The 27362-nt window shown below is 53.4% G+C and overlaps 1 protein-coding gene across 4 annotated transcripts in view; it reads right to left on the bottom strand.

The window, feature by feature from the left end:
- The window catches only part of BICRA (BRD4 interacting chromatin remodeling complex associated protein), a 76630-nt gene that overhangs the window by 16352 nt on the left and 32916 nt on the right, over nucleotides 1-27362 (bottom strand). For 3 of the 4 annotated variants that reach the window (XM_088027688.1, XM_028088181.2, XM_088027690.1), the window contains exons 2-6: nucleotides 7928-8028; nucleotides 6658-6703; nucleotides 6530-6572; nucleotides 4324-4389; nucleotides 496-2457 (exon numbers count right to left, since the gene is read on the bottom strand). In XM_088027688.1, the coding sequence (XP_087883814.1) occupies nucleotides 496-2457; nucleotides 4324-4389; nucleotides 6530-6572; nucleotides 6658-6698 (2112 nt within the window). In that variant the 5' untranslated portion in view covers nucleotides 6699-6703; nucleotides 7928-8028. The remainder of the gene's footprint in view (nucleotides 1-495; nucleotides 2458-4323; nucleotides 4390-6529; nucleotides 6573-6657; nucleotides 6704-7927; nucleotides 8029-27362) is intronic. The other variant, XM_088027689.1, reaches the window with a different exon arrangement.

Below are 27362 nucleotides of genomic sequence, written 5' to 3'. Positions count from 1 at the left end.
CTCCGGAGAAGGGGGTGGTGGGAACCGGGCAGAGGGGCACTCGAGAGGCTGGGCGCAGAGGCCAGGACGGCCGGGAGCCCCGGTGTCCAGGCACCAGGCAGGGAGGCCGCAACCCCAGCTCAGTCTGCCCGGGGCCCTGCCAATCTTCCAGCTCCGCCTCGCCCACAGCCTCCCGCCCCGTCTGTCTGTCCGTCCATGTCTTGCCCACTCTCTCCGCAATTCTCACGCCCTCCAGCAGGAGGACGGTCAGTCCATCAGCCAGCCTCCTTGTCTGTCTGTCAGTCCCTGTCACCAAGGGGGGACGCACGCCCCGGGAGCAGGGGTGCCACCTCTGAGACGCTCTCCCTAGCCCACCAGACCCTCCCCAGTCGCTGCCTCCACTGCACACAGTTTCAGCTCCAGCTCCTGGCCCCTCTCTGCAGCATACCCCCTGCCCCTGCCCTGGCCACCTCCTCCGTCCCCCCCCCACATCCCCGCCTGCCCAGCCCCAGTTACCTGGGGCAGGAACATCTGCAGGGAGTCCTGAGTGAGGATGGCCGTGGTGGCGGCAGAGGGCGGCTGTCCCAGGACGATCTTCTCGGGGCTGGACGCCAGGCCTGGGCTGGGCTGGGGGGTGGTGGCCTGAGGCGGGGCGGCGGCCTGAGCAGTAGGGGCCTGTGGGGGCTGCTGCTGGGCCGGTGGCTGCTGGAGGCCCAAAGGCAGTGGGGTGCTGACCGTCGGTGGCGCCTGGGGGGCTGTCTGAACAGTGAGGACAGGCGTGGCCTCCCCCGTGGCAGCAGGGGTGGCTGGCTGCACCAGCCCATCGGGGGTGTTGAGCATGGCCACAGCGCTGGGGGGCAGAGTGACTCCCTGGAGGACGGTCGTGGCAGAGGGGCCGGTGGGTGCCGGCTGGCTCTGCGTGGGCAGGCTGCCTGCGGCCAGGGACACGGGCATCTGGAAGAGCGCCGGCTGGCCCACTTGGATGGGGGCGGCCGAGAGGATGTGGGCTGCGCTGTGGGCCCCAGAGTGGGGGGCCAGCACGGGGCCCAGGCTCAGTGGACCCGCCAGGTTCTGGTTGGTGAGGATGGGGTTTGCGATGAGCTGTCCGCCTGCGTGGGGGGCCGCGGCCGCCAGGATCTGCCCGCCGACGTTGGTGGGCAGGGCAGAGAGCGTCTGGGGGAGCTGGACGGCGGGTGTGCCTGGCAGCAGGAACTGGTTCTGGCCCGGCAGCATGTGCTGGGCAGGGATGACAATGCTGCTGCCTTGATTCAAGAGGTGGACGCTCATTGGCTTGCTCAGGGCCCCGGGGGGCTGGGGTGGGGCGGCCCCGGTCGTGGTGGCAGGAGGCTGCTTGAAGACATTCGCCTGCAGGGCAGGTGCGGGGAAGCCTGACAGCACCACGTTCTGGCCGGCCTTGCCCGCTGCCATGAAAGTCAGGTTCTGGGGGGCCTTGGTCTGCTGTGGGAGGCCCCCCGCCTCGCCCTGGATGGTGAGTGTGGTGCCTGCTGGGGCGAATGGCTTGGGTGTCAGCTGGTAGAGCTTGGGGGGCAGCACGCCGGCAGGCTTGGGCTGGATGGGCGTGGGCGTGCGATGCAGGATCACGTTGGGCGCCGGGACCAGCGGTGACGTGCCGAGGCCGGGGGCCACCGCCAGCGGTGGCCCTGAGGGCGCCCCACTGGCCGCTGCCGTGGCTGCGCCTGCCCCTCCAAACACCGAGTTCCCGTTGAGTGTGGTGGCCACGGCGGTGGGGAGGTTCTTCTGAATGACCAGGCCAGCCCCCTGGGGCGAGACGCCGGCGGACGCCAAGGTCACTGGCTCTGAGGGGCCGGCTGCTGAGGCCAGATAGCCACTGACGGGCACCTGCTTGGCAAGGAGCTGGGAGGTGGGCGGGTTGAGTGCCATGACGGGCTGGCCCACCACCTGGATGGGTGCCAGGCCGAGCGTGGCCGCCGTGGCGCCCCCAGGGCTGCCGTTGGGCAGGCCCTGGAGGCCTGGGATGGGCTGCAGGGTCACATTGCCCAGGCCCACAGGCTGCAGGAAGGGCTGGACGCTCAGGGCTTTGTTGACCACGTCCTGGGGCGGCACCAGGGCCTGGTGGGTCAGCACGGTGGGCGGGGCCTGCAGCCCCAGCAGGTCGGTGCCACCTGGGAACAGGGCCTGGGGCCCAGCGGCCACGGCAGCAGCCCCTCCGGCACCCGCCGGGCCTGCTCCGCCATCCGCAGGCTGTAGGGTGGGCAGCTGGAAGGGGCCCAGGTCCAGCTCGGCCTCGGCCTCAAGTGTCTGCTCAGTGATGTTGGCCTCTTGGAGGCTCTGCTGGAGGATGTCGCAGGGCTGGTCGGCGCCCCCGCCACCCCCGCCACCGCCCCCCGCGGCAGGCGAGCCCAGGATCGCATCCTCCAGGAAGTCGAGGTCCACGCTGGGGGCCGGCTGCGTGGGCTCTGGGCTCAAGTGGTTGCCAGAAGCTTCTTGCACATGGAGCTGGAGGCCGGGTAAGGTGGGAAGGGAAGAGTGAAGGTTAGCAAGGGGCTGGCTCAGGGCACGGCTGAAGCAAAGGGACCCTTGGTGCCAGAGCAGTATGGGCAGAGAGACTATTCCATCTGGAAGTGGCTGGACCTAGGTTCAAATCCCAGCTCCGCTTAGCCGTACAACCTGGGGCTTGCTCAGTCTGGCCTATTTCCTGGTCTGTACATGTCAGCAGAATGGAATAAAGACCATCTTTTAAAGAGCCATAAAAGCCCATAATACTTAATCTGCAATTCCAAAGCTCAAAAGGGCCCTGAAAATGGCAAATGTCTTCATAACTCTTTTGATAGCAAAACCTGACCAAAAGTGACGTGGAGCGCTCGGGGAGGGCCATGATTTGTCCACGTAACGGGACTCTTCTTGACCACAGAAAGGTGTGTGAGCATGCTATGTGACGTTCTGCATCACCTTCCCAGCATCTGGAAAATTCCGAAATCTGAAACGCGCCTGGCCTCAAAGGTTTTGGATAAGAGACCACGGCTGTGTTAAAGACAGGAGCAGCTACCGCCCTGAACCTGATTTTGTGCAGGCGGCGCTGAGTCTGACACGTCTTCCCACGTTGCGTCCCACGCTGTCCCGGATTGCGATCCAGAATGAACACAATCGATAAACGTGTGATCATTTGAGCAAATACCACATGAGCGATAATTATGCTTAGAGCATGTAATCCCCACTGATATTTGACCAGATAACAGATCAAAATTTGGGAGTTTAAAAGATCCGGAGTTCAACCACACGGAGGGCTTACCATGGTACCTGGCACCTTAGCACGTGTGCGAGAAACACCACCTAACGCTATCATTATGCCGTCCATATTGTTGTCGGTAACAAGCTCAGTGAGGCGGGCACTGCCCCCCCATCCTCCTTTCCCAGACGGAGAGAGGGGAGTGCTTGGGAGGAGGGGGCCCCTGCTCGGCCCCCAACCCAGAATCAGGCGGTTCTGAGTTCTTCACCGCTAAATGGCTACAACCAAACCTGCCTCCTAGGATGGTCGTGACTTTCGCTGACCTCACATATGGGAGGCTTAGAACCTGACCAGGGACTTTATAGGTATTTATACTATGAAAGATGAATTATTATTTTGAATGAATTAATATGTTATTATACTTGTTGTGGGCATTAAATAAAAGTGACTGAAAGGGGCTTGGCAGCATATAGTAAGTGTTCAGCAAATCACAGTTATAATGACCAGGAGGGAGGGGGGAGAAGCGATGGGGGGGAAGGGAGAACGAGGAGGGGGGAGGGTTGGGGAGAGGAAGGGAGAAGCAGCAGAGGGGAGGAAGAAGAGGGAAGGACAGCTGGCACAGTCAGGCATACAGTAGGTGCTCAATTAATGTCCACTACGTTCCCCACTCTGGGCTTGGCTCATCACCCCTGCCTTCGTTTTCCAGATGGGAGACTGCAGTCTGTGTCAGTCGATCCCCTTCCCCCAGGTCACACCCCACCACGATGGCTAAGCAGGGACAGGCCTCCAGGCCCCCACACCCTCTGCTCCCGAGAAGAGTGTCCCCGGTGAACCCCAGCATCTGCCTCAATGCCCAGGACCGCTCTGTAGCAACTGATCCCCAAGGCCCGGGACCCAGGACCCTCCCTCACCTCCTCTGAGGAGCCCGTGGGCAGGGCATTCCACTGTGGCCCCACCTCCGCCCCACACTGCTGTCAGTGACTGCCCTCCCCAACCCCCCAGCGAGGTGCCCCAGGGGGATGGTCATGACCCCTTCCCTCTCGCTGTTAGGGCCTCCCTCCTGCTGGCCGCCACCAGGGGCAACATGAGCCATGATTGAGAGCCTGGGGCCCTCCCTGAACCCCTGGGCCACTTACCCCAGGACCTTCATAGAAGGCACTTTGGGCCTCCCCGGGGTTATCCAGGAGGTCATCACCATCGAGCTGCAACAAGACCCGCCCCCACCCAAGGTCAAAGATCAGCCAGGCGGCGGGCAGGCCCTGCTCTAGAACAAAAACCAATTTAAAGTTACACTAGACCAAAGGACAAAGATGGGGTGGGGGGTGGGGGGTGCAAGGAGTACAGGAAACTCCATCTCCAGAGAAGAGGCACCAAAGAACGGGGCTTGGCAGCATGTTTAAAACCCAAGGTGCGCCCAGCACGGAGTCCAAGGCTCTCCCAACATGCCTGCCTGGAACCCTAGGATCCTGCCTCCATGCCTTTGCCCAAGCTGTGCCCCTGCCTTCCCCCTTCACCTCTCTGACAGCACATCCCTCAGGACCAGTCACGGTCACCGCCTCCTCCCAACAGCCGCCCGTCCCACCTGACTAAGCCACTCCTTTCTCTATGCAGCCCAAGTAGCTGGCATGCCCCACCACCCGGCCACCCAGTACACCCTGCCAAGCCCATCTCTGGGAGGCCAGGGACCTGTCCAACTCCCAGGGGCGTCTCTAGCACCTAGAACAGGGCCTGGCATCCACACGAGTGCCTGCTGAATGTCTGTCCATAGCGGAGCCTTCCCGGTTTCTACCTGGACATCTTTCCAGAGCCCCAGCCTGGCACGGCCAACAGCCTTCCTTGTGGAGTCTGCCCCAAACTCCCAAGCTCTGGAGACACAACCCACTCAGCTGCTCAGGCCCAAATCCAGGAGCTAACCTGACACTCTCCTCCTCGACATCTACTCCACCAGCAGGTCTAGTCGACTCTGTGCGAGAAACATCACCTAATACGCTATCATTATGCCGTCCATATTGTTGTCGGTTAACAAGCTCAGTGAGGCGGGCACTGCCCCCCATCCTCCTTTCCCAGACGGAGAGAGGGGAGTGCTTGGGAGGAGGAGGGGGGGGCTCGGCAGGGTCTGGCACCAGGTGGGAAGGGAAGAGTGAAGGTTAGCAAGGGGCTGGCTCAGGGCACGGCTGAAGCAAAGGGACCCTTGGTGCCAGAGCAGTATGGGCCTGGCACCCCCTCCGCTGCCCATCCCACAGCCCTGGTCACCCTCAGCCCACTGCACTCGCCCCTGCTCCACAGATCATCTGTGCTTCTCCTTCCAAGATGTGGAGCTCCGCTCCCCTCCCTGGGAGTGTGGGCTGGGTTGGTGACCTGCTTCTAATGAATATAAGGTGACAAAAGCGATGGTGTGTGACTTCAGAGACGAGATCATAAGAGGCCCCGAGCATCCTCCTGGCTCTCTCTCACTTGGGTCACTCACTCTGGGGGAACCTGGCTGCCATGTTGTGAGGATGCTTAAGGATCTCAGGGAGAGGCCGATGTGGTGAGGCCCTGAGGCCTCCAGCCCACAGCCGTGGGAATGAACCATCAGGGAAGCACGTTCTCCAGCCCTAGACGAGCCCTTGGATGACGGCGGCCCCAGCCAACATCCTGACTGCAACCTCTGGAGAGACCCCCGAGTCAGAAGCACCCAGCTAAGCTGCTCCCCGAGTCCCGACCCTCAGAAACTGTGAGAGCACCAACAAGTTGTTTTAAGTCACTAAGTGTTGGGACAATTTGTTACGCAGCCCTAGATAGCCGATACACTCCCCGTGGCTCAGCACTTCCATTCTCCCCCACTTTGTTCCAGGCCCCGCATGACCTGTGACTTTTGTCCACTCTGGTCTCACCACTACTAGTTTCCCCTTCCATCCGGTCCCACCAGCCTTCTTTCTGTTCCTCGAACACAGCAAATTTTCCTGCATTTCTACCTGCCCTTCCCCTGCCCAGAGCACCATGGGTGCCTCCCTCTGATCCTTCAAGGTCGCCTTCAAGGTCACCTCCCTGCCCACACTAGCTAAAGAAGCCACTGTCCCTGCCCCCCCTTTTGTTTTAAACCATTTTCGTTGTGCCGGGGACATTCTTGTTCCTTATCCTACACTGCAGGGTTCTGTCTGCGATCACCTTTAGCAGTTAGTACTTTGTTTACCAAGGAAATGTGTATGGCATGAGGGCAGGGATCTGTCATCTCTTCTGCTCTTGCCATAACCCCAGGGCCCAGCTCCCAGAATGCAAGAGGCAGATGTCTACTTAATCAGGGGCTCAGGTCTCTCAGCCCCCCACCCCGGGGAGGCCCCTGCCTGCCCCAGCACTCACCTTCTCGGATCCATGTAGGAAGTCATTGAGGGCCTGAGGGTCACTGAAAGACAGAAGGGGAGAGACACTGAGGAGGTGAGGGGCAGGGCAGGGGGGGACAGGGAGGGCAGAGGGAGTCTGTTACTCACCAAATCACGTCTAGTAAGCATCTCCCATCCTCATCATCCATCGCCACTGAACCAGGGGGGGGCAGGAAGGGAGCAAGGGGGACAAGGTTAGACGTAGGCAGTGTGCCAGGACCCTCCCTTCCAGGACCCCTCCTTGGAACCAAGGTCTCTGGTAGGTCAGAGTTTCTGTTCCCTTGAGCCTATGGGTGTGGGTGGGGGTGGTGAGCAGCCAGAGACAGCTGCCTTCTCCTCCTCCCCCGACCTCTTCCCCAGCATCTGATGCCCACAATGAGGACATCCACCAAGACTGAGTGAGCCCTGATCACGTGCAGGCCTGTGCTGAGTGCTTCACACACCCGTAACTCTTTTAATTCTCATGGCACCCCACAAGATGGGTCCTGCCACCCCCACCCGTGTTGCAGAGAAGTAAACAGGGGCCCAGAGCTCGTCATTCATTTCCCAGCCAGCAGGGGGGCAGAGCCAGGCCTTGAACCCAGAGTCTGGCCCAGAGCCTGGGCTGCCAGGCCTCCCTGGGAAGGGGCCTGGCCCAGAGCAGGGTGTGACAGGGGTCTGCCCTGTGTGTGAACGGTCCTGAACTGTTCAGGTTCTTCTCTGAACAGTGCCTTGGAGAATCCGATGAAGGCAAAAGACCCTTCTGACAAAAACACGCAGGTGGGGCGAAACTGTGACACACACTTTCCCAAGGGCTGTGGGACACACACGTGCACACCCTGGGGCCTTGGGTCAACACGCCCAGCCTAGAACACGCCATGCAAAGCTGGCGGGAACACCCCCCTCCACACACACCAATGACTCTCCCTTCCAGCGTTGGCCATGGGGACCATCCCTCGAGGTCCCTCCCAGGCACTGGCTGCACTTGGCAGTGGCGACAATGGGCTCTTGCCAGCTCCATATCCCAGGCCCACCTATGCTTCCTTCTTCCTGTGTCACCACGAGGTCAGTGGCCTACTAGCCCTGCCCTCTCCGACCAGCCCGGGGCAGGGGTTGGGTGAGAAGGGAAGGGGACAGAAAGGAAAGACCTGCAGAGAATCTGGAGAAAAGGGGAACATGGGGAGAAGATCCCACCTGCAGTTGGCATGGAGAAAGGGGGATGGTCCAGATGACCCAGGGGGCCCAAGGCCGGAGGGGGAGGGGCGGAAGGGTGTTGGCTAAGTCAGGCTCTGCCAAGAAGGAGTGTTCCTTCCTCTTTTGGGGGTCAGGGTGGGCCCAGGGAGGTGGAATGAGGGACAAGCACCCCTCCAGGCACGAACAGGGACCCTTGGCCGGTTACCTGCGCTACAAACGAATCATGAAGGGAAGGAGGGGGTGTCCACTCCAGGTCTACGCAGGGCCCCCGGCTGGGGACTTGGGGAGTGTCCTTTCGGGGGCCAGCTGTGGAGAGAATAAGGGAGGCTGTAAGGAAGTCCGTGACAAGGAGAAGGATGGGCAGAGGGAGGGAGTGAGTGGGGAGCCCAGGAGAGGGGTTGACCAGGCCACGTGTAAAGAGGTAAGAAAAGAAGGGGTCAAACACAAGTTTAGGAGCAGGTGAGACAACACTACACGTGATCCCATATGCGACAGGCACACACAGAGCACAGGGTAGGGCGCTACATAGCCACACGTACTACAGCAAGGTAGAACGTCATATGATATAATTTATTGACACCTGGACCTCATAAAACACAGTCGATTCTCGTTATTTGAGGCACTTGTGTTCTGCACAGCTGCCGTGAGCACGCGGTCGTGAATTCCACGCCACCGATCCCGGGGCGGGTAGGGGGTGGGGGGGAGACACAGGGTGGCCTCCTGCGAGCCTTTGCTCACATTCTCATCAACCCATCAATACACAGCCTCAGTCTACTGGTGTTTCTGTTTAGAGACACCTAAGGTAATATAAACTGTTGATTTGTTAACACCGAACCCACGGCTAACAGCTCTGTGCACTCGTGCCTGAAGGACACTCATCTAACACACGCGTTCTCCCTGGAGGGCACATCCTGGCCTTCCTGCACTCGGGGACACCAGGCAGCACTTCAGTCCTACGCCGGGAGCCGTTTTCAACAGCAAAACCACCCACAAAGAGCACAAAGATGCGAAAACCATGGCACTCAACAATATGGGAGCTGAACCAAGAAGGCAAAGCGTGGCCTTGTTCAACCTCAGCGGGCACAGACACTCGGGGCCACTCCGACTTTTCTCAAGTCCCCTGGTGACCAGGGAAGTGCATCGGTACTGATCTGCGGGTTATACGTGCTCACGAGTAGGCAGCTTCACAAATATGGACACGGCTGTGATGACCACGATGTTGGTGCCCGCCCATCACTGGTTTTAAGCGCTCTACCGGTATGAACCATTTCACCTTCTCTAGATCCCTGCAAGGCAGGCACTTTTATTAGCCTGTTCCGTAGATGGGGAAACGGAGGCTCAGAACGGTGTGCAATACGCCCAAGAGCCCTCAACTGGTAAAGCGGCCAGGCTGGGGCTTGAGCCAAGGCAGACTCACTCAGAGTCCCCGCCCTTAACTGCTATCCCATGCATGTGCCTCTCGTTCCTCTCATCATGCTGTTTCTCTTCTAAAATCTGAAGCAAATATGGCAAAAATGTCAAGATAAGATGAAGCTGGGTGGCAGCCTTTGTTATCATTTTAAGAATGCTTGGAATAGTTCAGATTCAAAAAAGCGAGAGGAATGGGAGCACCCAGTGGCTTCCCCTCTTGCTCAGCAGGCCCAGGCCTCAGAAAGATCTAGAAGCCATCTGTCACATGACCCAGGAACATGGGATCCTGTCCCAGTGAGATTCCGGGTGCACTGCCATGGCCTGGGGGTGTCCACGAGCACCCAAGGTGGCTTTGCCAGAGCAGCCAGATTTGTGTGGGGTCTTCCCTCCCCTCTGCGCTGAGTTTCAGGTGTGGCCCAAGCTCTGCAAACCTCGGGCCAGCAGAATTAAGAGCCAGGAGCGAGTGCTTCCTGATCAGAACTCTCCAAATGGGGCCCGCGGGTGAATGTATGTCTCTGTGAGGATTTTTTTAATTTGTGTATGTGCGTGTGTTTTAAGATTTATTTATTTATTTGAGCAGGGGAGGGGCAGAGGGAGAGAGAGTCTTAAGCCGACTCCATGCTGAGCATGGAGCCTGACGTGGGGCTCAAGCTCACAACCCATAAGATTAGACCTGAGCCAAAACCAAGAGTCAGACGCTCAACCAACTGAGCCACCCAGGTGATCCCATTTGTGCATTTTCATTCCACCAGTAACAGCAGAGAAATGAAGGGGGGCTGGTTTTAGACGAGAGGAAAATGCTCTGCCTTGTGATGGGGTGCCTGTTTCGTGAGGGTTTAAAATGTCACAGCTCAGATTTGCGCATGTAAGTTCAAAACATGTAAATCTGACCTTAAAAAGCTCTAAAAAAACCCAAATCGTCACCATCAAGTGGTAGTGGGATGGGGGGGGGGGAACGACAGGGTGTGGCAGGATGTTGATAACGGTTAAGGCTGAGTGAGGGGTACCTGGGGGCTTCACGGTACCATTCTCATCACTCTGTACATTCTGGAAAGTTTCCATAATAAAAAGAAAACGGTATGTCAGTGATCAGCAGGTCTGGTACCTCCGCCTCCCATGTCTCCTATCGGGTTGATGCCAAGAGGTCCAGCATGAAATGACAGGGGTTGGAGTCAGGGGTTCCGGTCCCTGCTCCACCATGTATGGGCTGGGTGACCCCAGGCAAGTGACTTCACCTCTCTGGGCCTCCGTGTGTTCACTGGTCAAATGGGTGGAATCACAGTCCTCATGTCTCATGTGGCGGTGAAGAGTCTCTTAGAACAGGGCCTGCGGTTTGTGCAGAGTAAGTCCTGGCATCAATACTGGCCTTGATCCTGCTGTTTTGTGAGTTCGCTCACAAGAAAAGGGCAAAGGTGCAGCGGCCTCCAGCTTCCACCCTCTGCCTCCCTGACCCTGTCTCATCTCATCCCTGCTGTCTTCACCCTCATTCCCAGGACCTACCCTGGGTCTAGGAGGTCAGAAATTGGGAGAGGGGCCAGAGTGGTTACATTTGGAATAAATGCTTCAGATTCCAGCGCAGCCAACAGCTCCGAGGTGGCGGGGCACCAGTGGCCCACCAAGTGCTCATGGCGGGCATCGGGTGCACCTAGACTGATAAAGGTCCCTTGTGGGACGGCGGGGTGGTATGCTCTGCAGCTAGCCGCCCCAGGGCCCACCCCAGCCCTGCCACTTACTAGCTGTGTGCCTACAACAAGTTACTTAATGCCCCCACACCCGTGCCTCGGTTTCCCCACCTGGAAAATTCAGATAACGGTATGCGCCGCCCCCCCCCGCGGGATTGTTCCATAGGAATGCCTTTAATCTTCGCACGTGGTAAAGTATTTTGTGAGTGATGTATACTACTGCGATAATTTCAACTGACGCTGTGAAGGGGATCTCACGGGGCAACGTGAGATGAAAGCTTTCTGGCCCCAGCCCAGTCAGGCTGGAAAAAAGTCCCCGAGCTCTGGCTTGGCCACCTGCTGCCAGTTGCCCCGTGTCACCCTTGAGCACCTCTGGAAGGCTTTATATACCACCTGCTTCGGCTGTGGGTCATGCACACGGTCCTACTTAAACCACCAGGCACCAAGGCTCCTCGGATCCTTCCAGGTCCGTTCTTACCCCCATTTCTCAGATGAGCTACGCGAGGCTGAACAGAATGGTTATGGAGAGGCCATGGGCCAAAGACAGCCAAGGAAACGTGCCTGCGCGGGGCTAGCCAGCTATACTGCAGCCCTCAAGCCAGCAGTCACAGGGAGACTTGAAGGACACAAATGAACCCACCAGCTGCTGAAAGACAGAATTCGAACACTGGCCGGGTATTTGACAATATTAAGAAATTGTGATTAAGATTCAAAGTGGATGGGGGCGCCTGGGTGGCTCAGTCGGTGGAGTGTCCGACTCTTGATCTCAGCTCAGGTCTTGATCTCAGCGTCGTGAGTTCAAGCCTTGCGTTAGATTCCACGCTGAGCGTGGAGTCTACTTAAAAAAATAATGTAAAAATAGTGTAATAATGGCATCATGGTGTTGTTTTTCTTTTTCTTTAGAGTCCTTACCCTTTAAAAACACACCCTGAAGTATTTAGGAGTGAAACGGTAAAATGCCCAATTTCCCCCCAAAAGAACCTAGTTGTGGGTGTTCGGGGGGCATACAGACCTGTGCCGACCAATACGGCTGACCCCCAGCCACATGCAGCTACGTATAAGTTCAGGTTAATTCAATGGAATTAGGACAGAAGACTTGAATAAGACATTTCTCCAAAGAAGATACACAGACGGCCACAGGCACATGAAAAGACGCTCAACATCACTCATCGTCCGGGCAATGCGGTCGCGACCGGAGACACCAGCTCACACCCATTAGGATGGGCTACTATCAAACGCGGCACAAAACAAAAAGAACCCCAGGCAACAAGTATTGTTGAGGACGTGGAGACATTGGAACCCTCGTGCACTGCTGGTGGGAATGTAAAATGGTGCAGCTGCTGGAAAACAGGCTGGCAGTTCCTCAAAATGGTAAAAATAGCACTCTGCCATATGCTCCGGCAAATTCACTTCTGGGTATATCCCCCCCGCCCCCCCCAAGAACGGAAAAAGGAGGGTCTTGAACAGATCTCAGCACACCCAAAGTCACAGCAGCGTTATCCACAGTCGCCAAAAGGTGGAAACAGCCCACGCCGATGGATGAATGGAGACGCGGTGGCGACTTCCGATGGGATGTTACTCAGGAAGGACATTCGGACACAGGCTACAACCCGAATGACCCGGGAGGACATCGCGCTACGTGAAACGAGCCAGTTACAAAGAGACCCACACTACATGATCCAACATGTAACGTGCCCAGAGACAGAAAGTGGAATGGTGGCCGCCAGGGGCCGGGGAGAAGGGGGGGTGGGGTGGTACTGTTTAGTGGGTGTGGACTTTCAGTTCTGCAAGATGAAAAGTTCTGGAGGTGGATGGGGACCGTGGTTGCACAACAGGGTGAGTGTTCCAATGCCACTGAACTGCACGCTTAAAGATGGCTATAAGGTCGCAGGGGCGGGGGGGTGGGGGAAGGAGCCCAGCTGGCTCAGCCGGTGGAGTGTGGGACTCCTGATCTCCGTGTCATGAGTTCGAGCCCCACAATGGGCGGGGGGAGAGATGACTTACATAAATCTTAAAAAAAAAAAAAAAAATGGCTAAGGTGGTAAATTTTACGTTATGCATATTTTACCACGATAAAAAAAAACCATGAAAATTTTTAAAAAGGACAATGAGGAGTATCAAAGATTTTTTTTTTTAAATTCACATAAGAAAGTTCAATGACATGAAGGTTTTTCTCAATCCCCCTTGCCACGTTTCGAGTGCTCAACAGCCACACGTGGCTGGTAGCTACCGTGTGGGGCAGCATGGACTGGGAACATTTCCATCATTGCAGCAAGCTGGTCTGCAAGAGTGGTAGCAACTGAAAATGGATCAAGGTGGTTCATGACCGGGGTGGGGGGGGGGGTCTGCGTTTGGCTGTTCTCTCTACTTGGTGCACGTTTGAAATTTTCCATAATGAAAAATGCTTACTTAAAAAAAAAAAAAGACTTTTTAATACCAAGTATCATGTCTGATTGTTTATTGTCTGCTTTGTTCCCCTGCGGGATGCCCGTGCTTACACAGGAGGAGCGCCATAAATATTCAGGGAATGAAGAAATGAACATACAGAGGTCATCAGACAAATCCGTTCATTTGTCCAGAGCAGCCTGGTAGAAAGGGCATTTACGAAGTGCTCACTGTGTGCCCAGCCTGGGGATACCCTAATGAGCAAAAGCGCACCCAATCCTTGGCCCTGGGGGGCCTGACTCGTGGTTCTCAATCAGGGGTGGCATTGGACACCCCTCTCCTCAACACACGCATCCCCAAAAGCTTAAAAAAAAAAAGTGACGGGGGGCCACAGTGTGCAAAGTTGCCAGCCCCAAATTGTCCACATGGGAGTGGATGTATTGAGCCCCTGTGGAGCAGAAGCTTTAAGAGCTATCACCTGGCTCTGAGTCCCAGAACAAAGGGGACAGACACATGGACAGAGCTACAGCCAATCCACGAGGGCGCGAAACGAGCCTTTGCCACTGAAAGCCCCGGAGAAGCGGGGCTCGCTTGCTACTGCACAAACTCAGCCAGAGCTGTCCGATGCACCCCGAAGAGCACCCCCACCCCATCCCAGTGCCTCCCTGTATCGGGCCTCATGCTAACGTCATACCCACTGACCCCCTCCTTGTCACCAGTGAGGCAGGAGGGACACTGTCTCGAGCGTCACAGCGCAGGACGCTGGGACTCAGAAGGGTCTGGACACTTGCCCCCAAAACCACACCGGGGGGGGGGGGAGCCAAAATTCGAACTCAGACCCTGTGACTCTGGAGACCTCATTCTTCACCACCGCGCTATAAAAAGCAGGAAAAGCTGGGACCAAAAAACCACAAGCAGCTCAGGAGAACAGGCCTGACGCAACAATGACAAAGTGTCCTTCCAGAAACTGTGTGAATGTCTCCTGCACTGGTAATGTGAGCGGGGAGTTCTGCATTGTCATCAGGAGCCGCGCACAAGCCAGGTCGCCTAGCAGGACGCGGGATTCAAAGCCTCCACTCGGCTCCAGAAACAGGCTCGTTCTAATTTCCCAGCGAAGAGTTTTAGCAACCCCTGGGGGATTGATGGGCAACCAACATGCAAGTCTACAGAACCGTATCCTCTGCCGACAGGAAGGGATAGGAAGAGAAGCCGATGTGGCAAAGCCTAACTGTTGTCTTCCAAACACCACTTCCCCAGCCCTCCCCTCGCCTTACTCACAGAAGCCTGAAGCCGTTCAGGGTAACACTTGCCAACTCCAAGATGTAAACAAAGCCTGTTCTGAGTCAGTCTTTTTCAAACTATGGGTCACGCCTTGGAGGGTTGTGAAATCAAATGAGCAGGTTGTGACCAGGAGTTTTTTTTTCCTTTTAATTAAATAGTATAGAGTAAAACGGAATGGAACAGAATAGGAAATATTAAAAGGCCTCATCCATGGGTAAGCGTTAAATATCAGTTTGTGAGATTGGTTTCAATTATGTGTGTCTGTGTGTGTACGTATTTCCTACTGTGGGTTGTGGTCAAAATAGCTTGAAAATAATTAGACTACACCAGCGGCACTCCTATCCCCTGTATCAAACGTTCACTTTCCTAGGCTTCCTTGAAGCTAAGGCAGCTATGGTTCTGCAAATAGGAAGAGCCAAAGGGCACAGACTTAGGGACAGTTTTTCTTCCAGAATATAAAGACAGAGCTCCTCTAGGGAGAAAATCTTTTGCTCCCCACTTCCAGCTTCGAGTATAGTTGAGAAGACTGGAGCTGCCGCAGCCATTTTGCAACAACGAGGCAATAAACCTACGGCAGTTAAGCCCACCTACAGAGGATAGCCTTTGGGAGGACAGAAAAAGACTGGATTCTTAACAACTCCTCCTGCACTGCCTGCCTCCAGACTTTTTTTTTTTTTTTTTAAGATTTTATTTATTTATTTGACAGAGAGACAGCGAGAGAGGGAACACAAGTAGGGGGAGAGGGAGAGGGAGAAGCAGGCTTCCCGTGGAGCAGGGAGCCCGATGCGGGGTTCGATCCCAGACTCTGGGATCATGATCTGAGCCCAAAGCAGACACTTAACAACTGAGCCACCCAGGCGCCCCCGCCTCCAGACTTCTTAATCCTTACAGATCAAACCACTATTAGGGTTTCTCATTATTTGCAGGCAGACATACCCTGATCACTTAGCTTGCATTTCTAGATATCTCTGCAACCCATCACAAGGACTCTCTCCGGCTTCCACGGGTCAAGGACTGCCCTCTGAGTGTCACTGATTGAGAGGGCTCAGCAAAATGGAACAGGGCTGGTGGAAAGGGGATCTGAAAAAGAGATCACTGTGGCTGATTGCAAAAGTGGCCAGCAATTCTTCTCCCTGGTCCCATCCATACTCTTGGCAGCTCCTCCTACCAAGAGATGGGGTCTGTCACCCCACACCTAGACCTTGGGCTGGCCTGCTGACTCGCTTTGGCCAACAGAATGTAGCAGAAGTGATGGTGTGTCTTTCTAAGCCCCTCCCCCCTGGCTCCTTCTCTCTCTCCCCAAAAAATAAATAAATAAATAAAATCTTAAGAAAGAAAGTCCCATCATCAGGTTATTCCAGCCCAGGTGCCGCGCACGTGTATGAACAGGCCTTCAGCCCTCAGGCTTTCAGTCTTCCCAGCCAAGATCCCAGACATTGTGGAAGAGAGACCCACTGTCAAATCCCATGTCAAATTCTTGACCTGTAAAACCCAGGCATACTACAATTGTTCATTTAAGCTACTACCTTTGTGGATAATCTGTTTGTTTTCAGATTTTTTTTATTTGAGAGAGAGAGAGAGAGAGAGCATACATGGGGGGGGCACAGTGAGACAAGCAGACTCCCCACTGAGCAGGGAGCCTGATGTAGGGCTCGATCCTAGGACCCTGAGATCATGACCTGAGTGGAAGGCAGACGCTTAACCAACAACTGAGCCACCCCGGCGCCCTGTGGATAATTTGTTAAACAGCGATAGTTTGGGGGTTCTTTGTTACATAGCGGCAGCTAACTGATAACAGCCCTCTTCAGAGACAAACGACCAACCTTGACCTCACACCTCTGACTCCATCTGAGTTTTATCCATCACTCTACGTCCCAAACCTCCCCAAGCGCTCTCCTCCTCTCCACAGCCACTGTCCCTGCTCACATAGAGAGCCCATCGTTTTTCATCTATCCATCCACCCAGCCTGTGTTAATACTACCCTTGTTCACAACCGATTGCACCTATTGTTAAAATACTCAAACACTTCCACCCTGATTGGCAAATAAACGCTGCTTGAGCCCCCAGCACTCCACCTGGCCTCTTGGGATGTCCTGAAACACCCCCAGGACCCAGCAACTGCAGGGTGACACCTGGCCCAGCAGGGAGCCTGCAGGATCACCCTTCCACACCACGCCAGGACCACCTAGTCCGTGCTAATGGTCTACTGCTTGTTACAAACTTTAAATTTATTTTATTTTTATTTATTTTTAGAGAGAGAGAGTGAGTGGGGGTAGGGGCAGAGGCTGAGAGAGAGAATCTCAAGCAGGCTCCATACTCAGTGCAGAGCCCAACGTGGGGCTCGATCCCACAACGCTGAGATCATAACCTGAGCCAAAATCAAGGGTCGGACACTCAACCGACTCAACTACCCAGGCGCCCTGCCTGTTACGTGTTTTAAATGTTATTTAAATGTTATTAATGTTATTAAATTCATTCATTCATTCATTCATTCACTCACAGGTGTCACTCAGCACCTCCTACATTTCTGCCCGGCACTGACAAATTGGAGCAGGCAATGACAGTTCAAGTCCACCAGTAAAAACATCAATCAAACCACGCACAAACGACAACACAAAGCCTGCCTCCTCCTGGCCAGGCTCCCTTCCTCACCGGCCACCAGGCTGACCTGCCCGACCACAAGGCTCACCCCTGCTCAGGAGCCTTCCTCACACGGCTCCCTGGTGTTTGGAAGTCCAGGCACTGGAAGTGGTCCGGGTCTGTCCCCTCCACCCCTGAATGCCACAACTTCATGCTTCATCATCCTCTTCATCACCAAAGCCAAGGTTTGCTGAGCGCTTACAAAATGCCCAGTGCTGTTCTAAGTGCTCCATCTTCCTACATTTCATTCTTAACAACAATCCCTTGTAGTAGGTGCCACGATCCTCATACCCAATTCACAGCTGACAAAACCGAGGCAGACAAAGGGGTTAGGGAACCTGCCCAAGGTCACTCAGTTAGCAGAATGGCAGAGCCAGGATGTGAACCCAGGCCAACAGGCTTCCAGGCTCGTGGGAACTACATGATGGTGCCGGACTGGCTAGCTGCCCCCCATCCCAACCCCCAGGGGTACACTTCCTGCAAGGACCTTCAGCACCCCACCTCTTATGCCCTCTTCCCCTTATGCTGTCCTGAAGCATCGCAGAAAACTCAGCTCATTTCCCACACACCTGGGTCCAACACTGAGTGATGAGTTCCTGCAGTGGACCTCACATACCACAATGCCCAGAAACTGCCCTCTTCTGATTTTTCTCAGGGCATCTGTAGCACATTGAATAGTAATTCCCCAAAATGATATGTCTACGACCCCGGACCTGTGAATGTGGTCTTCCGTATTTGGAAAAAAAGGTCTTTGCAGATGTAATTAAGGATCTCGAGATGAGATCATCCTAAATTGTCTGGGTGAGCCCTAAATCTAATGACCAGTGATCTTCTCACGGACCCAAGGGAAGACACAGAAGCTGGTGGAGCTAAAGAAGGACTCTGCCCTAGAGCCTCCAGAAGGTACAACTCTGACTGCCCGGGTGGCCTTGCCAACACCTTGATTTTGGACTTGTGGCCTCCAGAACCGTGAGCCGCCACGTTGGTGGTATTTGTTAGCGCAGCCACAGGAAACTAGTATAGCATGTAAATTTCTAAGATCCATCCTGGGTATACAATATATATACACAAACCACCATGTACAGTTGCACAGGTTGTTCACTACACAAAGGAATTAAGTCATGGGGACAAGTGGGGCCTCAAATCCAGCCAAGGCTCTGCTCACATCAGTGAGACCCAGAGAAGGGCAATATCCACCCGGAGAAAGGACTCTCTTCTAATCCACACAAAGGGGACCAGGGGACTGTGCCCTCCCAGGGGAGACACTTCTTTCAATTCCATTGGAAGGCCCAGTAAGAGCTAGCTCAGCCCTGAATATGTAGCCACTGGCATGCTGTATCTATTTTCAAAGCCAAAAAAGGAAAACAGGGAAAAAATGTTGATTCCTCACCCACTCCCACCCCTTTGGGGAAGAGAGAGAAAAAGCAATTTGAAGAGCAATTAAAATCTACACCATCTTTATTTTCAGTGACCTTTAGAGTTCTAAAATCATTGAATTAGTTTAACAACATTAAAGCATGCCCTATAAAACTTGGATTGCTCATAAAGCGACTGGTGTCTAGTTCCTAAAAGCCTAGTTTATACAGGTAGTTACACACTAGAATAGTTTGTGCCTTTTCTCCCCCCACTATCTACCATCCACTGCTGTTCTAAATGCAGCTATAAAGCTGCGGGCTTGCCAAGAAAATCAGGTATCTCAAAAGGTTTTACATTTTTTCTGAACGCTGCTTTATGAGAAACAGAAGAAACTCCGAGAAGGAGGGAAGCAGGCAGTGGGGTGGGGGAAGAGAACAGAAGGAATAATTAGGTTGACTGGACACAGGGCCTCCCGTGGCATCGGGCAACAGGGAAGGCTTCAAGGTCAGGACCAAGTGGAGCTCAGAGGAACAAAGGAGAAACAAAAAGCTCCAAAACACTGCGCATGCTTTAGACCACTGGGTCTTAAACTTGAAACTGCACCAGAATCACCCGAAGGGCTTTTAAAGTAAGGTTTACTGGTCAGAAGGTCTGGGGCGGGGCTGGGAATGTGCATTTCGAACAAGTCCCCAGGTGATGCAGATGCTGCTGGTCCAGGGACCACACTCGGGAGAACCGTTGTTCTAGAAGCTTCTGTCTCTGTTTTCCTCCCAGGGCTCTTGCTCTCATACTGAACATAAGCCACGGGTTCCTAGCCAGTGACAAGGTGGCCTCACGGGTCAACAGGCCTAAAGAGGTTGCCCATTATCCAAAGCCACTCCCTTCCTGACTTCCTGGTCAACAGAACTTGCATTTGGTTTCATTCAGCAATGTACCCACGCACGAGGATGAGTCACTATGAGCAGAGGCCTTTGCCCCTTGGTCAGAAACTTCCTTCCTCAGCCTCCTTTGAAGTTAAGTTGTGAACATGGGAAAGATTTTTACACTTGGATAAAGAGAGCCCTACACTGGGAAGATTATTTGCCCCTACTCCTTCTTCCTGCCTGAAAATTGATGTGAAGCATGATGACAATGGCTGGTGCTGCAGCAGCTATTTTGAGCCCCAGAGGGAGAAAATTAAAAGAATCAGAATCCAGCAGCCTGGCAATACTGAGTTTCCCCAAATCCCTGGAATGGTCCATTAGACATCTTGTTCCAGAAGAGGATGAGAAACCTGGGTTAACTTAAGTTAAACATACACCTACTCTATGACCATAGTGAAAAGAATGTGTACAAAAACATTTTCACAAAAATTTTCACAGCAGCCTTCTTCACAAAAGCCCTAGACTGGAAACAACACAGATAAATGTACACTGCCTGGTAAATGGGAAAAAAACTGTGTAACAGCCGCACAGTGGACAATAAAAGGGAATCACTACTGTTACCGTCCAAAAACACGGATGAATCTCAAATGCATCGTGGTGAGCAAAGGAAGCCAGACAGAGAAGACCACCCACGATGTGATCGCTCCACGTAAGGTTCTGAGCAAGTGAAACTGGTGGGAAGAAATCAGAGGTATGGTGGCCCCAAGGGGGCAGGCGGAGGGACAGAGGGAGGGGGAATCTTCCCTGATGATGGAAATGTTCTGGATCTGGATGTGGGTAATGGTTACATGGGTAGTATTTGTCAAAATTCATCACGCTGTGTACTTAAGATGTGTGCATTTTGTTGCACGTAAATTATATCCCAGCAAAGCACAACTAGCGTGTAAGAGGAAAAAAAAGCCCGTACAATTGATTCTTATTATTCATGGTAGTTACATTCTATAAAGTCACTACGATCACTGAATTAGGGAATCCTGAACTATTGCTCCTGGGGGAAATCGAGGGTTAGGTCCCCGTGAGCCTCTGGTCACATTTTCATCAGGCGATCAATACGTAACCTTGTTTTATGTGTGTTTCCGTTTAAATACACCTTGTTTAATATATATTGCTGATTTGTTCACAATGAACTCACGCCCCACAGCACTATAACTCATGTCTGAATGAAGCTTGCCCAGCACATGTGTTTTCTACATGAGGCACTTTCCAACCTTCTCGCACTTGGGCGCGTTGGGGAGAGCCTCAGCACTAGGCTTTGGGGCATTTTTAAACGGTGAAATCACCACCACAAAGTGGTGGTGTGAAAAACATGGCACTAAAGGTTAGATCACAAAAGGGCACTTGTTTGCAGTATGGGAGCTAAAACAAGAAGGCAGAGTGTTTGCTTTTTCGATTTCCACTAGGAACGGGCACACAGGGAGACTCAAATTTTTACCCCGGCTCTGTGCATGTCTGCAGACGACCAACACTGTGGGGAGGACTGATGATTGGGTTGCAAGGATGAATACAGAGCAAGCAGATGAATTCACAAATATGGCGTCTGTAAATAATGAGGCTCTCCAGATTCTAATGCATGCACCCCTTACTCAGCAACTTCACTTATGTATCAATTTCACTTATGTGTCCTGTAGGTACAACTGTGAGGTGTACATGTAGGCAGTCGTTTATAAAAGCAAGATATTGGAAACAATCCACTGACCCTCAGTAGAAAACAGGTTGAACGGAAAACTACAGTCCATCTAAACAGGGAAAGATATTTGTTAAAAAAAATTTTGTTGAAAAAAATATGAATATTATTTAAGCCATCACCGGTCAGGTAAACTGTTACTTGCAGCCAAATGCACACAGACCAAAAGCTACTCCGTGGTAAAAGAAAGCGCCGGGATTTGAACCCAGATTTCGTGGACACCGAAGCCTGGACGGCTTTCTGATGTCCGTGAAAACCTTGGATGCCCGAGCATCTGCGGGCAGCGAGCGGCCATCCTTCCCTCCACCCTCCTGCCGTGAAATGCTTTTCTTCCTGGATTCAAGCACAGCTTTCTAATTTCTCATCAGAGCGGAGCTGTCTTCAGGAACTAGCTAACCTCAATGGCTCCAAGACACCATGCTTCCTCCTGTTTCTTAATAAATCCCCCATCCTTCCCTGGGTTTTGCAACCAACACTGTCCGTGTAAAGATGCCCATGAGCGCTGCCTGGAGCGCTGCGGGGGAGTCGCTAACTGCCTTCCTGCTTCCTCTCTGGTTCCTTCTAAACTTGGTTCCCCACTCAGTGGCCAAAAAAACGATTCCATTTTATTTAAGGTTGTGTCGTTCTCAGCAGCACTGGGGAGGCAGCAGCGAAGACAACAGACATCCCTGCTCTCTCAGACTTAATGTTGTGCTGGCAGGAGTCCGACCATGGAGACATACGACATACAGCAGAGTGGACAATGGCAAGGATGGAGGAGAAAGGTGACGGGGGAAGGGGGTAGGGAAGGAGGGGGATGCATTTTTAGCTGAAGTGGTCAGGACATCCTCCCAGATAAGAGGCGTTTGAGTAGACATGGAGAGAAGAACAGAAGCGACGTGGACACACAAGGAAAGGCATCTGAGGCAGAAGGGACAGCAGATGCAAAGACCCTGAGGTGGAAATGTGCTGGGGGTGCTTGAGCAACAGCAAGGAGGTGAAGAGGGGTCAAAGAGGCAAGGTCAAAGGCTAGGCAATGGAGGACCCAGTGGGCCAAGGTGAGGTCCTGGACTTATTCTGAAGGAGCCCAAGAGATAGGAGGGGCTCTCAACAGCATGGGCCATGATCTGACCCGGGTTTCACAGGATGTCTCTGGCTGCTGAGTGGAAAATGGATTGCAGGAGGTGAGGACAGGGGCAGGCAGCCCAGAGGGGAGACGCAGGTGGCGGGGGAAAAAAATGGAAACTGGCCGGATTCTGGCCATGATGGCAGAGCAGCAGAGTCTATGGATCAACTGCCCAGGGGGCAGTAGGGAAAGAGCTGAATCAAGGGCCCTGCAGAATTTGAGCGGGATCGGAGGGCAGAGCGGGTAATTGAGTGTAGCCAGGCAAGATGTGCAAACACAGCCTTATACAAGCTCTCTGGTTTGATCAAGCACCTTCTTCAGTGAAAACGTTTCTATCTAAGGTATTCTGAGGGTCCCAAAGCTACTAATTACCCGGGTTAACGCACCCTACCCAGGGCAAGAGGCGTGTGTTGTGCGCACGCTCGGAGCCTGAGAGAGAGAAAAGGCTGCAGGGGAGCCCGGAGGCCAGAGAGGTGCAGGCCCCCAAGGCCTCCTCTCATAGAAATGCCCTTTGTATCTTGTTTTAGGATCTGTCCTCACCCCAAAATCTAAACAGTTTCTAAGTTTATCTGTGACTTTGAATCCGAAAACTATCTTGGGGTATATGGTGTGAGGTAGGGATCCAATTCCATCTCTCTCCATATGGATGACTATTTTTTGTTTTGGCACCAGCTCCGTTTACTAAGAGTCAGGGGCCACTGCGGCCCCATGCCATGTCCACACATACCCGCCTCTCGTCCTGGGCTCTGTTCTGTTCTGTTGGTAGAAAGTCAATTTCTATTTATTCCCTAACCTCAGAGATAAAACAGATTCAGCTGGACGGGTAATCAATATATGGACTGATGCTGGGCAAAGGTGACAGGCGGTCAGGGGAGTGAGGTGTCTCAGGGAAGGGCACAGGATCCCCAAAGCAGGCAGCATGATGTCCCTTAGCCTGAGAATACATTCCAGAGTAAGTCGACTTATATACACCATACCATTGACTTTTAACTAAACTAATCCTCGTAACAGAGATGGAGGGCACGCAAAAGGGGCTCAAAAAGAGACCAAAAGATTAAAAATAAAGTACAGACACAAAAGCTCACATATCATATGGTTCCATTTATATGAAATTAGATGGAGATGATGGTTGTATAATGTGTACATATGTACTTTATAATAAACAGATGACGGCGAAAAGCTCGGACTTTGCAACCAGACCTCCTGGGTTCAATCCCACCTCTGCCACTTAACTGATGTGTTACCTTGGGCGAGCCACTAGCGCCTCGTGCCTCAGTTTCCTTCTCTGTAAAATCAGGTTACAAGTTGTGTCCACCCCACAGAGCTGTGAGCATGGAAATGAGTTGACACGTGCAAATAGATTGACGCTAAGTCACACGCTTACCATTTTCATAGCCGGGAGCATAGAATCAAAAGTGCTGTGTCCTCAGCCATGTGATCAAGGTCAATATCAGCAGTAATAAGTCAAGCCGACAGTGTGTAGTACCTTTAATGTGACATGAGGAGAAGGGTACTTCACCACTGTGGTCTTCCTTCCCCAAACCCTAACTGCCAGTCTAATCACGAGAAAAACATCAGACAAACCCCCAAGCGAGGCATGTTCTCCAAAACTCTCGACCAGTACTCCTCAAAACCAACAAGGTCATCAACACTAAGTAAAATCTGAGAGACTGTCACAGCCAACAGAAGCCTCGGGAGATACAGTGATTAAATGCAGTGTGGTTTCCTGGACAGGATCCTGGAACAGGAGCATTAGGGGAAAACTAGGGAGATCTGAATACATTCTCCAGTTGGTCGATGGCAATGGACAGTGTTGGTTTCATGGTAACGTTGTAAGATGTGAACATTAGGGAAAACCAGGTGCGGGCTATACGAAAACTCTGTATTACTTTTGCAGCTTTTCTGCAGATCTAAAATTACTTTTAAAAGGGCGCCTGGGTGGCTCCGTTGGTTAAGCGACTGCCTTCGGCTCAGGTCATGATCCTGGAGTCCCGGGATCGAGTCCCACATCGGGCTCCCTGCTCAGCAGGGAGTCTGCTTCTCCCTCTGACCCTCTTCCCTCTCGTGCTCTCTATCTCTCATTCTCTCTCTCTCAAATAAATAAAATCTTAAAAAAAAATAAAAAAATAAAAATAAATAAATAAAGTTACTTAAAAAAAAGAGTTTATTATAGAAACAAAAATCCTCAACGGTCTTCAATGAACCTAAAAGTGTCGGGGGTGCAGCTCTGGTCGACTTCCTGAGAGGCCTGAGCTGCACCCGAGGGTCTGCTTGAACAAAGGCTCAGACACGTGGGGATCTCGGCCTTCCTGTGTGGCCTCACCAGCTTCTTTCTCCTCTGTCCACCGCCCTTGTTCTCCCACAGCCTCATCCCCACATGGCAGCTAAAGGGCTCACATTAGAACCTCAGTCGGCCCAGGTCCCTCCCCTGCTCGGAGCCCTCCTGGGGCTCCCGCCTCCCTCAGTAAAAGCCCAAGTCCTTGCCAAAGCCCTACAGGCTCTGCACCATCTGCCCCCACTTCCTGTCGCTGTCTCCCACCCTCTGCCCCTCATCCATGCCCCTCCAGCCACACCAGCCCCCTCAATACTGCTCTACCACACCAGGCACAAGCCTCCCACAGGACCTTTGCACATGCTGCTTCCGGTCTGGTAGGCATTTGCCCTTACCTCCCTTTCTGTCACCAGGTCAGTGAGACTCAACCCGATTCCGTCTACAACCGCAATCCCTACCCGCCCCCTCGGCACTTCCACCTCCTTGCTTTGCTTTCCTTCGCAGCGCCGATTACTATCTGACGCGCTGTAAACGTGATTTATCTTATCTGCTGCCTGTCTCCGCCAGGAGGGGGTGAGCGCCGGGTCTGTTTGGTTCACTTTGTGTAAACTCTGATGGAATGGCTGAGGGGGACCGCTCTCAGCGGCCACAGCAAATGCTCAAGAGTGTAGGAGCCTGACTCACAACTGACCAGGGCTGTGGGGGGGCGGGGGGGGGACCCATGCCTAGGCTGGCCAGAGACCCCAGGGCCGGGCTCAGAATGGAGGACTGGCCACTGAGATGGGAGGGAGGCCCGAGGGACCCAGAAGAAAGCTGTCAGCGTGAGCTGGGGCGGAGGCGAGAGGTCATGGGGGGGGGGTGTCACAGCCCGAGTGACCACTGTGGTCTCAGATGAGCCCAATCTGTGGGGGAGGGTGGTGAACTTGGGCTTCAGCTCAGAGGAGGGAAAGTGAGAAGTGAGCTGGGGCGGAGGCGCGGGGGGGAAGGGCACTCTGGAGAGACAGAGGGTGAGCGAGAGGAAGGGACACAGAGAAGGTGGGCACATCTCCCCAGGTCAGTGCAGGACACTCCACAGGACCTGTCTGCCTCTCCCACCCTGTGCACCAACCCAGGAGGCAGATTAAGCCAGTCACAGTCTACATCCATGGTTCCTGCCCACTCAATGCCAGGAGCCACCACAATAAGGAGGGCGAGCAGAACTCCGGGCAAATGTGCAGACTGCCCCCTAGGGGGCAGCAGCACCCCCTGCGGACTGTGTCAAGCCCAACAGGACCCCCAGGCAGTGCCTCCCGGTCTACACTGACTGCACGGGTGTCCAGTGCTTGGGCACCACGAAAGAGAACATTTGTCAAGTCTACAGAGCAAGGGTGAAAGAGCTAAAACCAGCTGCAAGGACCACAATCAAGGCTTTCAGTCCTCATCCAGGAAGAATTCTAGAACATGTGACGTGGGACACACATGCGTCAAGAAGGGAGGGGAGCCTATGGACAACCTCCACCTGGCATCACACGGAGCCTGGGGCTACTCTCCGTGTAATTCCGCCCTTCTGAATAATGGCAGATGTGGACCAGAGGGCATGTTCTAGAAGGTTCACAGCACCCCTGAACCGGAAACAACCCAGATGCCTCATCAAAGGGAGAGCGTGTGAATACACTGTGGTAGAGCCACACGATGGAATACTACACAGCAGCGAAAAAGGAACAACACTCAAAAGGAAGAACCTCCAAAAACATGACGTGGAGCAAAAGGAAACACCATCACAGGATTCCATATGTCTGGTACAAACCCAGGCAACACTAAACTATGACGTTATCGTGGGGATTGAGGCTCCTGGTGGGGGATGGAGAGGTCGGGAAGGGAGGTACGTCATGGTCTGCTTCTCATCTGGGAGCTGGTTGTTGAGTGCGTCCAACCCATGAAAATTCATCCAGCTGCAGGCTTAGGATGTGTGCACTTTTCAGGACAATTCAACAAAAAGATCCCCCCAGAAGGGAAGAAAACACCCTCACACGCTCGTCTACTCCCGAAAGGATGCAAAATGGTACAACCACCATTTTGTGCCACACTGGCTGTTCGTCCAAATGTTAAACCCCCTACGACCCAGCAATCTCGCTCCCGGTAGATGCCCAGGAGCAGTGAGAACGCACGTCCGCAGAAAAACCCCTACGCGGACGTTCAGAGCAGAATTCTCCGTAACAGCTCCAAAGGTGGTAACAAACCAAGTACTCACCAATGGATGAACAGAGAAACAAACCGTGGTACATCCACACGGCAGGTATTACTTAGCAAGAAAACAGGGAAGGCATCCTGACCCACGCTATGAAACCACCGTGCAAAGTGAAAGAAGCTGGATACGAAAGACCACCTGTCTCAGGGCTGCTTCTTCAAGTGAGGAAAATGTTCTACAATTTGTGTAGAGCTAATCATGGTTACACAACCCTGCAAATGTATTATAAACCATAGAATTGTCCACTTGCCATGGTGGGGGGGGTGTATGGCATGTGAATTTTATCTCAATAAAGTGGTTGTTGTTTTTTTAAGTATCTGTGGGGGGCTCCTGGGGGGCTCAGTCGGTTAAGTGTCTGCCTTCGGCTCAGGTCATGATCGCAGGGTCCTGGGATTGAGCCCCGCATCGGGCTCCCTGCTCAGCGGGGAGCCTGCTTCTCCCTCTGCCCCAACCCCTGCTTGTGCACCCTTGCTTGCATGTGCTCTCTCTCTCTCTCTCAAATAAATAAAATCTTCAGAGAAATTAAAAAAATAAATTAAAAAAAGTATCTATGGGGTAGGGGTGGGCAAGATGGGTGAAGGCGGTCTAGAGGTACACCTTTCCAGTTCTAAAATAAGTAAGTCATGGGGATATAACGCACAGCACGGTAACTACACTGAATAATACTATAACTGC

Source organism: Eumetopias jubatus, unplaced genomic scaffold, assembly GCF_037043125.1.
Source record: "Eumetopias jubatus isolate StellerSeaLion01/CBP00866 unplaced genomic scaffold, mEumJub1_p1.0 scaffold_10, whole genome shotgun sequence".
Classification (NCBI taxonomy): domain Eukaryota; kingdom Metazoa; phylum Chordata; class Mammalia; order Carnivora; family Otariidae; genus Eumetopias; species Eumetopias jubatus.
This window is presented reverse-complemented; position numbering and strand designations above follow the sequence as displayed.